This window comes from Trichoplax adhaerens, genomic scaffold (assembly GCF_000150275.1).
Source record: "Trichoplax adhaerens TRIADscaffold_17 genomic scaffold, whole genome shotgun sequence".
Taxonomy (NCBI): Eukaryota; Metazoa; Placozoa; class Uniplacotomia; order Trichoplacea; family Trichoplacidae; genus Trichoplax; species Trichoplax adhaerens.
In genome coordinates, this window is record NW_002060959.1 from 1,175,283 (window position 1) to 1,187,825 (window position 12,543).

The 12,543-nt window shown below is 33.2% G+C and overlaps 3 protein-coding genes across 3 annotated transcripts in view; 1 reads left to right on the forward strand and 2 right to left on the reverse strand.

Annotated features, from left to right (window-relative positions):
• TRIADDRAFT_60791 (uncharacterized protein) overlaps window positions 1–796 on the reverse strand; it is a gene marked incomplete at both ends in the record, with an annotated part of 8,356 nt that extends 7,560 nt beyond the window's left edge. Inside the window, one exon of the mRNA XM_002116758.1 lies at window positions 777–796. Coding sequence (XP_002116794.1) covers window positions 777–796 — 20 coding nt within the window. The remainder of the gene's footprint in view (window positions 1–776) is intronic.
• Window positions 797–1,230: 434 nt separating this feature from the next.
• TRIADDRAFT_60792 (uncharacterized protein) lies at window positions 1,231–4,525 on the reverse strand (the record flags this gene model as incomplete). The annotated part of the gene is made up of 8 exons (XM_002116759.1): window positions 1,231–1,894; window positions 2,025–2,189; window positions 2,336–2,430; window positions 2,638–2,761; window positions 2,862–3,026; window positions 3,112–3,176; window positions 3,302–3,433; window positions 4,358–4,525. 8 exons carry the CDS (start codon window positions 4,523–4,525, stop codon window positions 1,231–1,233), a joined length of 1,578 nt encoding a protein of 525 aa, XP_002116795.1.
• A 1,165-nt stretch (window positions 4,526–5,690) lies between these two features.
• TRIADDRAFT_60793 (uncharacterized protein) lies at window positions 5,691–10,831 on the forward strand (the record flags this gene model as incomplete). Its single annotated transcript, XM_002116691.1, has 17 exons — window positions 5,691–5,767; window positions 5,861–5,899; window positions 6,134–6,211; window positions 7,643–7,898; window positions 8,008–8,228; window positions 8,308–8,420; window positions 8,859–8,920; window positions 8,989–9,124; window positions 9,199–9,393; window positions 9,469–9,494; window positions 9,579–9,662; window positions 9,757–9,795; window positions 9,904–10,023; window positions 10,134–10,263; window positions 10,343–10,422; window positions 10,524–10,594; window positions 10,699–10,831. The coding sequence occupies 17 exons, from the start codon at window positions 5,691–5,693 to the stop codon at window positions 10,829–10,831; spliced, it is 1,860 nt and encodes a 619-aa protein (XP_002116727.1).
• Between the last annotated feature and the right edge of the window lie 1,712 nt (window positions 10,832–12,543).

The following is a 12,543-nucleotide window of genomic DNA, read 5'->3' on the forward strand; positions in this document are numbered from 1 at the left end:
TAATAAAGACGACAGTGTTCGCGTTACTGCTGTTCCTCGTGTACGAATTAAAATCGCTGACAGGTACTATAGCATAAATTGCATCTTGATGTAGTGCATTAAATAGATGATCACCTGTAAATGGTGTAATAACCTTTGACAGAATTGCTGAAGAAGAAAGGAAACACGAAGAAGTGGTAGATAACGTATTAGCATTGGAATCTGCCAGTAGCGTTGATAATACAAAAGTAAAGATTAACGATATTGAAGCTCAAGGTACGAGAACTTTGATTGTCATTTGTAAATTGAATTTATAGCTTTAAATTCTCTGCATTAGTACAAAAACAAACCTGTGATAGCTATTCTTATTTTTTTAGATGTAACTCAATTAGTAACGAATAAAGATCTCGACTCTGATCAAGATGTTATTCGGTTCGTTAATATAATCACAATTAATTAAAAGATGTTACTCTACATATCTGCAAATTTTCGTAAACATTGTGCAAGTGGTAATTAATACTGCAGTTGAAGTGGTGACATAGTCTGTAAGTTAGATCGGCCAAATTAATTTAATTTTTTCTCTATCCTCAGCAAATCCGTGAAAAAGAATACCAAACCTAAACGTAATTAAACTATTTTCCTTGTAATTACTTTAACCAAGAAACACATCTGACGTATATACACATGTTACATACACAGAGACAGTGGAACAAACAGAACAACACGACGATGGTGGTGTTGTTAGAGAACCGATCATGGACATACACGAGCCGAACCATAGACACCTAACAACATACCCATATAAAGAATTACGCATCAAAGAATTTGATTCATATACATCCAATGATATATATATGGGTTATATGCAAATTCAGGCTTTTCATGCGAATATACGAGCATTCAAGACCGCCACTAAAAGTAAAAAGGACGTACTTAAATATAAACGAGAAAAGAAAAAGAAGAAAGAAATACAAGAACTACTTGATCATTATAATATCATATTAACATATGAATCGATGGATTCTGCTAGAACTATTGTACAGGACGCTGAAGCTGGTTTAGAAACCTTGCAGACTAGTACAACTTATGATTTAAAAACTATAATGTCTAGTATTCTATCACGATTTCAGAATCGGTTCGATCGAGAATTGCATCAAACCAAATTATTACGCTGGTTAAGCGTATTTGGTAAGTCGAAACATCAAAGAGACAATGACCGTATACTTTCGTTTATTAAAAAACTGTAACGTATTACATGTTCTTATATATGTTCCAATAAAAGTTGTTGTCAATGACATCATGTCGTGCAATGGTTGTTTCATATGCATGCTTACATATAGGCAAGACGTTGCGTACGTCTATGATGTTATAATCACCACTAACAATTGTGAACGTAGATAGATTATCTGGGATAGAAAACGAGTATTGTTGATGTAACACATCAGCCAATTGCAAACACATAAAGCATTTATCTGATGTTATAAGATCTTTACTAATGAACGGAAATTGTTCAGAGGAATATTGATGTAGATCACGGACATTAGATGTAAAGAAATACGGCATACTACTAAATTTAGGTAACGCAACCATACCATAACTAACTAGCGTACAATCATCACATTGCGGTTTCATGTTGTCTATTGTCATAGCCAGTTCTACTTCATGTGCCCGGAGTTGTATGTGTAATTTATCTGCTATATATTTCATACCATTTTCATCTGGTTTCAGAAATATAATGTCTTCTTGCGTTATATTTAAACCACTGTTATTTATTAATGTTTTCAGGATTTCCGTACGTTCGCTCTTCAAACTCATCCCACCATTTAAGCCATAATCTTTATCGATCGATAACAGCAATAGTGTCTGTACTATTCTACTCTTCTGTTCTACTGCAAGTTCTAGCAGAAATTTGATTCTAGGAGTGAAGATATAATCAAGATAAAAATTTTAAAATTTGGTTGGATGCGAGTATCGTGCGAATATTGTATGAATTTTAGGGATAGAATAATTTTTTAACGATAGAAGAACATTTCAATAAATCTTACTGTTCTTCTTGGGTCAGTGAACCTCCAGGGGTTACACTCTTTCGCCCACTTGGTGCACTACTGTCTTCTTCGCGTAAGATTCGCTTTATTAATCTGCCTAAATCAATATCAACTTGTTCCACCGGTGTCTTCCCTGCTTGTGGTACTTCTTTACCTTCAAATGTGCTGTTTATTAAAATCAATTATTTGATTACTTACGAAAGTGTTTGCAGAAACGATACTATTTACTTGCTTTTAAGAGTTATTATTAACGCTGTATCAAATAACTTTTGAATGAGGTGGAATAATAGTTAATATCTCATTTTACTCACAGTCTTAATCTCTTCATACGATATAGTATATTTAAATTTATAGCGAGTTTTGCATCTTTTACTAATTTTTGAGGATCAGCCAATCTGTGCACAATCTGTAAAATCCAATTTAGAATAAAATAAGGCGGCGATGTAAGATTGAGTCGAATATTATTACATGAGAGTTTAAAAATTTAGGTTATACAGGATATATACCCGTATGTACAGAATTATAATGTTTTATGCGCGAAATGGTTATGAGTGTGTTTAAATGACATTAAAGTTGATAATTCTTAAGCATGTGCTGTATATGCAAAAATAACCTGTAACTCGAAAATATCCTTAAATGTATCCGGAATATGCGATTTCGTGAAACTAGCAGCAACTTGAGCAACATTGATCGCATCTTCTCTTCTTCCAGCATCAATGTGGCATTCAATTAAAGCACTGTTTTATAAGAAAGACGTAGAGTTTTTAATTTCTTTTTCTGGATATAGATATTTTGTACTATTAGCTGTTGATGACTTTATGGTGTTGTAGATCTTACATCAGAAGTTTAGTTCTCCATTCGTAATCTTTATCATCTATATCATCTAAAGCTTTGACTATGTTATGTAGAGATTTTGATAAATGGTGTCTGTGGCCAGCTGTTAAAAATGGCCGACAAAACTTCCAATAAATAACTGAAGCGTTATAAACCAGAAAATGATACCTAAAAGAATATTTTAAAAAGCGATAAATAATAATTAGAATAAAAGGACAATATAGAAATGTTGACGCAATAGAATAATATTGACCTAGTAGTCTTTCTAGCAAAATTGATTGCCCTAGTAATATACGATACTGCAACTTCCAAATTTTCCTTTAAGAGAATAAAAATTTCGTATTATTATCTGTAGAAGATCAGCAATTTAATATATATAGCGAACGTAAATAGACAGTTGAGTTAAAATCAGAAATAAAAAGATTTACTAAATTAGTGTTTACAGTGTCTTTCTTGGATACTGGCGCATTAAGCTGAGCTTGGCATAAATATCCCCTTCCAAGAAATTGGTCTTCGGGTGGAGATTTCCTGAAGAACATTTCCAAGCAGTCCTTGGCTAACGCTCGATAGCCTCTCTAGTATAAGCAGTTGAAGAAAGCTGTTATGACTTAATGCAAAATAGAAATTATCATGCGAATTGGTCATGATGTAAATACTATAATTTTCTGTACTTCAATCCCTTATATGGCAAATTAATCGTTTATCACTTAGTGATTAAATCTTCTTTATAGCATTTACTAGACTAGTTTGCAAGCCTTGCATCCTTAGTATCCACTTAAATCGGTTATTATACAGTTTCTAATGCTAGTGTCTTGTCGATATAATGAATAACGATCGATAATAATGTATATATGTAATGTTATGTGTCACTAATTACGATATAGGTATACGCGTATATGCAAGTAGAAGTAATTAGGACATATACAGTATCTCATATCATCCATTATGGTGTATAATACTACATTGGAATATAGTAGTTCAGTTTTATGAAGATGCAGCACTGTAGCCTAATAAGGTATTATAGAGAGTAATACCTGTTTACGTACAATGGATAGAAAACGTGTATTTATTGTATAGCTTCGTAGTTGGCTGCTACTCAGGCGTGAATTACTTACTTCATCGTTGTTAAAACTTAAGTTCATAAAATTATACATCAAGTTGCATGTAGTCACCTTTTTTTGCGTAAGTGCACAACCACTATACGAATTAATTAATCATGAGACTATATATTGATATCTCGTACTACAGCTATTTACATGACGAAATAATTGCCCTTCACGAGTGATTGAATTACTTTTTATAGTAGTCCATTATTGACATAGTTTGCAACTCTCTGATTAATAGTATCAATTCAACATGAAAATTTTACAATTTAATCTCGACAGAAATAATCATCTATATAGCTGATTATTCTATAGATAAATTACGTACTTTAATCCATCATTTTAAAAGGCTAGAGGTATTTCGTTTAAGCAAAGACGATATAATCTGTTACTGACCTCGAAAGCGACTTCCGCAGTTAAGACATACCAACTTGCTTGGATAGCGTCCACAGAGTCATCGCGCACTTCGACACCATATTTCAGCAATTGGTAGACTTCATTTAAGAGTACTTTATCGTTTTCTTGATTAAGAGCGCCCAATATAATTCGAATTTTATTATCCATCGCTTGGCTACTATAATAGTTTAATTTATTTTGATTGAATCCTGTTCAAGATGATCACTTTGGACTTGGATATACCCAATAATAATCACAAGGTGACCATTACAAATTGCCTTTCCCTCTAAATTGAGATGATAGTTTAATACTTGATATTGGCTATACCAATAAAATTGAGCTGCAATCAGATTATACTTGCAGATGGATTTATATCTCGATATATAGATGGATTTGCTTCCCAAAATGTTAGTCGTTTAGCCTCTTGACGAATAAAGTTCTAGTCAAGTCATATTGAATAAATTGCATAAGCTACGCTATAGAAGTGTCAACATCCATTTCTTACATAATTTTGTTGTCGAGTGATTTTTCTATGTCATTCTATTTAATGCGATTACGTGTTTAAGTAAGTATATTACATGTCGTCGATGTGTTTTGTGCAGTCTATTTATGCCATGAAAGCATTCGATGGTTGACAAGTCAGTTGGCATGGCGACAAGATTGAAATTACTGATCATGCGCATCGATTGAAAAGTGCATCTAATCAGTTGGCCTGGCAAATCCTAAACGCTTTAAACATGCAAAATATATGTCACCTACGGCGATTGATTCCTAGTGACATACATACAACTCATGCCAGGTCATAGTGACATCATTTCGTACGCAACTCACAGTACCAGTATACGATACATTCACTCAGTCATCGTTTTACGTTCGTATATCGTGTATGAGAACTACTAAGAAGAAGGAAAGTCTCAGTCTTTCTTTTAGTAATCCCCTTTGTCGTAGACATTGACTACTATAGATTACTACTGTAGTAATTTCTAGAACTCCATGTCCCCGGGATAAGAATCGTGCAGTTTTTCGCAAATTAGTCTCTCTGCCCTAGTATCATTGTTACTGTGTATGGATGAGCCATTAAGAATCGCTTGCAAAACTTATGTCATGATTACCATAGCCAGAGCAGTACTGTCACTAGCAAGTGAATCACGATGGGTGACATTATTTTTGTGGAGACAGTAGTCACAATGTACAGTACTGTACAGTACAGCACAGTAAAGTACTGTACCACATTGCACTGTACACTGTAATAGACTGCTCTCATACTGTAGACAGTTACACTCGCAGTATGACTCACCCGCCAAAGTTCGAATCGCTGTTGCCATGAGAAAAAATGGCTGATCAAGCTCGGAAGAAACAATTATATCGCCCTGCTGTTCTACATCAGCATATACCCAGCAGCCCAACAAGGTAACGCATGAAGACTGCAGTAATATCATGGATTCATTGATCCCTTTGGTTAAAAGAGAATTTTTTTCTTTTTATTTCAATTTCAATGTATAGGAAAACGTTAAGCCAAGGCTATTTGATCGCTCAGATCAGGTTGGAATGGACTGTATACGAGTGTATACAACAACGACTAGATTACTTACAGCTATCGATTAATCATAATTATTACTAAACGATTGACCACGTTATAACTTATTATTGACTCTAATACAACCAAAATTGTATTATATACTCAGTCTTTTCCATACTTGTAGCTCGATAAATTAGACAATTACTATCATCATCCATTTTCATGATCGATTATGTTGTTGATTTACACGTATACAGTAATGGCGACAATGCTTTCCCAGAAGATCAGAATAAAACGGAGACGAAGCGGTCCTTATTTCAATCTGTTAATACGAGGTAACTTATGCAGTGATTTAATAGTTATTGAATGGATGATGTTCTATGTAGTGGATGGCCACAATGACTTTAAAGTGGATGCAAAGTAATAATAATGTAGAACGACACCCTTGCAGATAATGGACACTAGGCTTAATTTGTGTCTATCACTGAAGTTCACTTTTAGACGTAGAATTTATTCTATAACCGATTATAAAGAAGCAGCTGATTAGGATTATCATTGTAAGGTAGTAGTTTGTTAGTCGTAGATTAGCTTAGTAGCCTGATGACGCTCAAATATTGCGATTTAGTACTGTGTTAACTGTAAATTATACATTAAACTTCAATGCCTTCTGGTAGTTTTTTAGTTGTAGACTAGTCTACTAGTCTAATGATATTGACAAATATTTACGTATTGCGATTTGATCTTACATCGTATAGGTAGTGCCATTAAGCTTGAATGTCATGCTGTAGCTTGTTAATTATGGACTAGCCAAATAGTCTGATGGCATTCACATATTGCGATTTGATCGCATGGACTATATGCAATCAATGTAGTAATTATGCATTTATCATGAGATCATAGATATCATATAGTAGTTTATTAGTTGTAGATTGTCTTCATAGTCTGATCGCTATGACGATTCGATCATACGTAGTATATAAAGTGCCATGATTATGGATAATATTAAAGGTCATGTAGCAGTTTATTAATTGTTGACTAGTTTGATACTTTGATCACATTCACGTATGCGATTTCATCAAATGTAGTATACGTACAGTATATGGTGCCACGATCATACATTTGTCTTAAACGATATGTAGTGGTTTGTTAGTTGCAAACTAGCTTACTAATCAGATGTCATTCAAGCTCTGGGATAGGATTATAATTTGTACAGTATAGATCATCACAATCCTATTAACTATTATATATGCTAGGTAAGACTTATTCAATAGATAAAATAATTTCCAACATAATTTGATAGGCCTGGCTATCTTCCGCTATATTGGAATGTAATTTTAGTAATTAGTGCTATCTTAAATACTATCATACAATGTCAGTCATTTCGTATAACTGGCCGTAATAGTGATTCTTATCTTAATGTAATAAAGGTCAGCGTAGAGTACTGTCGATATATAAATCTAAATAACAAGGATTTGATATTGCTGTAATAATTAACAATTTAAAAGCTCATATACAATCTTAAAAGTTATGAGCATGCACTACAGCAATTATTCATATATCATGCTACATACCATTCTCATGCTTGTTCATAGTGTACAGTACATATGAACAACGACAATGTACTGTTGACCTCATACAATTTTTAATAATTCGAACTTGTTATTAACTCATAACAAACTTAATTAGATAAATATAGACTTCTAATATCACTTGGCTTACACGCATAGTTTACCAATTTTCTTCGCGTTTCTTTATGAATTACTTAGCGTTCAACCGATAGTAAAGGGAAATGATAATTATCAAGACGATGTCTCCCTTTTTTCTGATGAAGAAGAAAGTCAACAAGATCCAAAGGACCTTACTGTCATTGAAGGAACAGCACTATCTAAAGATGCAATGAGATCAAATATACAGAGTAACATAATGGCAAATCAAAATGCAAATGATGAAAGATATCGCGATACCAGTAGCGATGATGCCAATTTTTCTAAGCAAACAAGAGCTGCATTGTCATCGTTAATGGTACTTCATTTAATTGTGGCATGGCCATATTTATCGTATATTAGCTTAATATTATCAACTCGTAGTTGGATGCTGCATCTTAATAAACACTTGATTGACTTTCAATCAGGCAAATTCTCCAACGCCTAAAGTTGGCAACTCTCCTGTTCTAATTGTTGATGCCCTTGGTCGTACTGCCGATCCACAGGCAACGGAAGTTGCCGTTGTAACTACCGTAGCGAAATCAGCTGCTAAGGTTGTCTGCCATTCTCCTTCTGAAAAAAATTCTAATAAAGACGATAGTGTTCACGTTACTGCTGTTCCTCGTGTACGAATTAAAATCGCTGACAGGTACTATAGCATAAATTGCATCTTGATGTAGTGCATTAAATAGATGATCACCTATAAATGGTGTAATAACCTTTGACAGAATTGCTGAAGAAGAAAGGAAACACGAAGAAGTGGTAGATAACGTATTAGCATTGGAATCTGCCAGTAGCGTTGATAATACAAAAGTAAAGATTAACGATATTGAAGCTCAAGGTACGAGAACTTTGATTGTCATTTGTAAATTGAATTTATAGCTTTAAATTCTCTGCATTAGTACAAAAACAAACCTGTGATAGCTATTCTTATTTTTTTAGATGTAACTCAATTAGTAACGAATAAAGATCTCGACTCTGATCAAGATGTTATTCGGTTCGTTAATATAATCACAATTAATTAAAAGATGTTACTCTACATATCTGCAAATTTTCGTAAACATTGTGCAAGTGGTAATTAATACTGCAGTTGAAGTGGTGACATAGTCTGTAAGTTAGATCGGCCAAATTAATTTAATTTTTTCTCTATCCTCAGCAAATCCGTGAAAAAGAATACCAAACCTAAACGTAATTAAACTATTTTCCTTGTAATAACTTTAACTTTTAATAATACCGTACTTCAATTGTTTGCTCTCATACTGTTATATTAACAAAATAGCCCGATATGTTGCTTCCCGTTATCTGAGCGGAATATCTACGAATAGAACAAAAACAACTACGGTAAATTATTCACTTTAGTTGGTGTCCTTCACCATTCTGTCTTAATTATTAAAGTAACTTTACTCTAGGTTGGTAAATCTCATTCGAAAGCTGAAAAGGGACCTATGATTGGTCGCCATGATCTACATGCTACTAGGACTACTCCAAAAACTTCAAATACCGGTATTACAGCAAAATCTTTTTCGCGACTAGGAAAGAAGCAAGGTACATACTCATGTCAATTAAAGTGTTCAGAATTCCCATATAAATGTTATCCTCGTATCAATTTTTTATTCCAGATGTCATGGCTTCTACCCCTAGCGATCGACAACAGGCCAGTAAACTGCGAACTGTCAGAACACCGCAAGACTTCAGTATTAGGAGGAGCCGCAATACAAAAACTCCAATTGCTTCTGCCAGTAAGCGAAAACCACCCATAAAGGTCTTGCCTACGGATAAAAAGGAAACAGCTAATACCACAGTTGACAACAAAGGTAATAACTTTATATCTGCCGCATTCCATAAATTTACGTTTGTCTGGTTAATAACTATTTACGTTTGCTTTATAGCGGAAACGAGAATACAAATGGAAAAGGTAATCTTGCAAGCCAGACTCTGTTATGCTCGCCTTGATAATTAAAAAGTGTGCGTACTTTTTTCCTATCGTGTTGATTAATAGAAGAAAGGATCTATTGAAGTGACACAATCTGAACTGGACTTAGTTTACGCTCGTTTGATGCAGTGGGTATTTGCCTATCAAAAGGTAATTTTCATTTTTTGTGTATTATGCCATGCGTGTTCCGTGTTATTGATAGGGTTTTGTATTATAACTTTAACACTGAGCTCTATGTGTATAGCTGAAGCACACAGTCAATACCCAAGAAAAAGAAGCCATGGTAAGATTCATAATTCAGAACTTTCTTAGCTATGATTTACTACACCATTGAACATATACAAGGCGCACATATATTTTTAACAACATTATTTATCTTTTTTCTCTATAGAACCAAATTTTTTCCATGTGGAAGTATCTTCATCAGCAAAATAGGAAACTGACTCAATTAAAGTTAGAACTTCAACTAGCCAAGCATACGTCTCTACTAGATGATGTCCTAGACATGCAGGTATTAATGTGATGTAAAGGTGGACGTTGTAACATACGAAAGTAACGCGAAAGTAATAGTCGAATAAAGGATTTGTGTTACTTATAAGACGTTTATTACGTACTTCACAGAAATCTGAACTTCAAGTTATTGGAGATCTATTACCGAGAGTTAAGTCGGATTATAGCAATCTTGCGAAAGGCCTAGATGCTGTCAGCCATGTTTTACGTACAAAAGGCATACTATACATGGACGATCATGGTAGTGATTGCCTGAGTCATTTGATACTGGTAAAGCATAATAGCAATTCTGATCAGAGCAATTACGTTACTACTTTCAGATGAAGTAATAAGTGCGTTAGGAGAAAGTGAAGAATTATTGGGAGAAATTATAAGTATTACCCGACATAATCAAGAAAATGTATGTGTAAAATCACTAACGACATATACTATTAGCTAGAGAATTAATTTTTTTATAGTCAAAGTAACTCGTTAAATCAATTTTTTCCTTATCGAATGCAGGTAACAGCAGTTTCCCAGTCAATGTGTGGTTTAGCTGATAAAGCAACTGTCGAAGGCAAAGAGTTGCATAGGTAACTTATCTGTAATATTCTGAATAATTGTGTCGTATAATTACGAATTTACAGTACATACATATATAATACCTTTATTAATAGAGTTCAATCTTATCAAATAGGTGTGAGGAGTTACTTGGTGCGCTTTCTACTCTAGTAGTCCAGGAAAGCAGTTTAAGAGTGCAGGAAATTGAAGAAAGTCGAGCTGATTCTAACGAAATTGATAATCTATCTTTGCATTCCATGCATTTTTGAATTTAATTTTCTAAGATATAAATTATGTAAATAGTTTGATCGATTTACTACATTAGAAGCAAACGAGATTCAATTCTGGCCAAGAGTAAACTCATACTACAATTGTAATCCAGCTCAGGTCAATGTTGCTTAATTTAATTTATAGTTAAATTTATAACTGGGTAGCTGCTCTTGTAAATGTAGATATTTTTGTACTTATAAATTGTAAATAATATACGACATGGTAATAACTTGAGGATGTTTATAAATCGGTTATTCGAATGTAAAGGTAAATTTGGTAGTCATCTCATTGAAAAATTTTTTACGTAACATTTCTGTTCTGTATTAATTATAATTATCAATGAAAGACTAATGATAATTATTTCAAATAGAGATATCTGCTGCAATGTTGAATTCTTATATATGTTTATGCTATTTACTTTAACGGTATCTCTCTTGTAAACTACGTAATTAAAATCCGCATTGCAAATTATTGAACATAGCCTTATAGGGCTATCGAATGTACTGTTCGTCTGCTAAAATATAATGCTAAATTAATTATAGGATATAATGATGATAATAACTAATCGTAATTAATTTGTTTTCATGTATCTGGAAAGATTTATTTTGTAAAATTAATAAAAATATTTGCTTTAGGAAGGACACTAATTATATGCGATTAACTTAAATGTTACTCAATTTTACTTGTCGCTCACTCATGTAAGTGATACATTGTACTTTACATCGTAATTAATTTTATATTTGTTGATTTGCATATTGTACTTAGTCGGTAAGTAACTTTAATATCGATATGTTTAATTGTACAGTAAAACAAAAATCTCTGTTAATTATGTGGCTTCTGTACGTAGGCTTCCTTTTACGTACCTTTGAGAGGACATCTTCAGAGATAGTAAAGTTCAATTCAAATTCGCATCAATACATATTAGAATTCACGATATCAGTAAAGGTAGATTTTAACTCAATGCTCTTATTAATGCCTTATATTAATTGATCACGACACAAGTTAATTCGTGACTGTAACTACCGATTAGAAACTACGATATATTCTAGTAGTAGACTTCTACCATAAGAACATATTTTATTTGCTTATTAGTTTTAGCCCGTTACCGCTCTTAATACTCGTATTGAGGAGGTAATTATCTTGAAACGCTAGAATAGATACTTACGAATAGTAATAAAATCAGAAGAGCTTATAATGTATCAGTCATAATCTGCTCTCTAAGGTAACTGATAATTGCGGCATACTGATATTTTAGTTTAAATAACTATGAATGCTTGTATTATTTATCCTAAATGTCTGCGCTTTATGACATTTACGTTACATTCTACCCTCAACTCTGAAGTATAGAACTTAGAATCTGTAACCGACAAGGCAATCATTTTATAGAGAAAATAATTTATCGAATGTTAGAAGGTACAAAACAAGTTAAAAGGAAATTAACAATTAGATTTTATTCGCTTACACGGTACCAGCAGTGAGCGCCGATTTATTTCTAATTAATGTAATGTATTCTATAGATTATAGGTTCTGTACATTAATGCTTAAAATACGGACACTGCGGATAATTAATGCTAGTAACAAACGATACTTAATGTTACTGTCTGTAGACGCGATACAGATATTAACCATGTTAAACAAAATTTGAACCTCAAACAAAGCTTACGAGAAACATAGCAAGCTCAGACATTCAGTACGTATGTATCATGATATC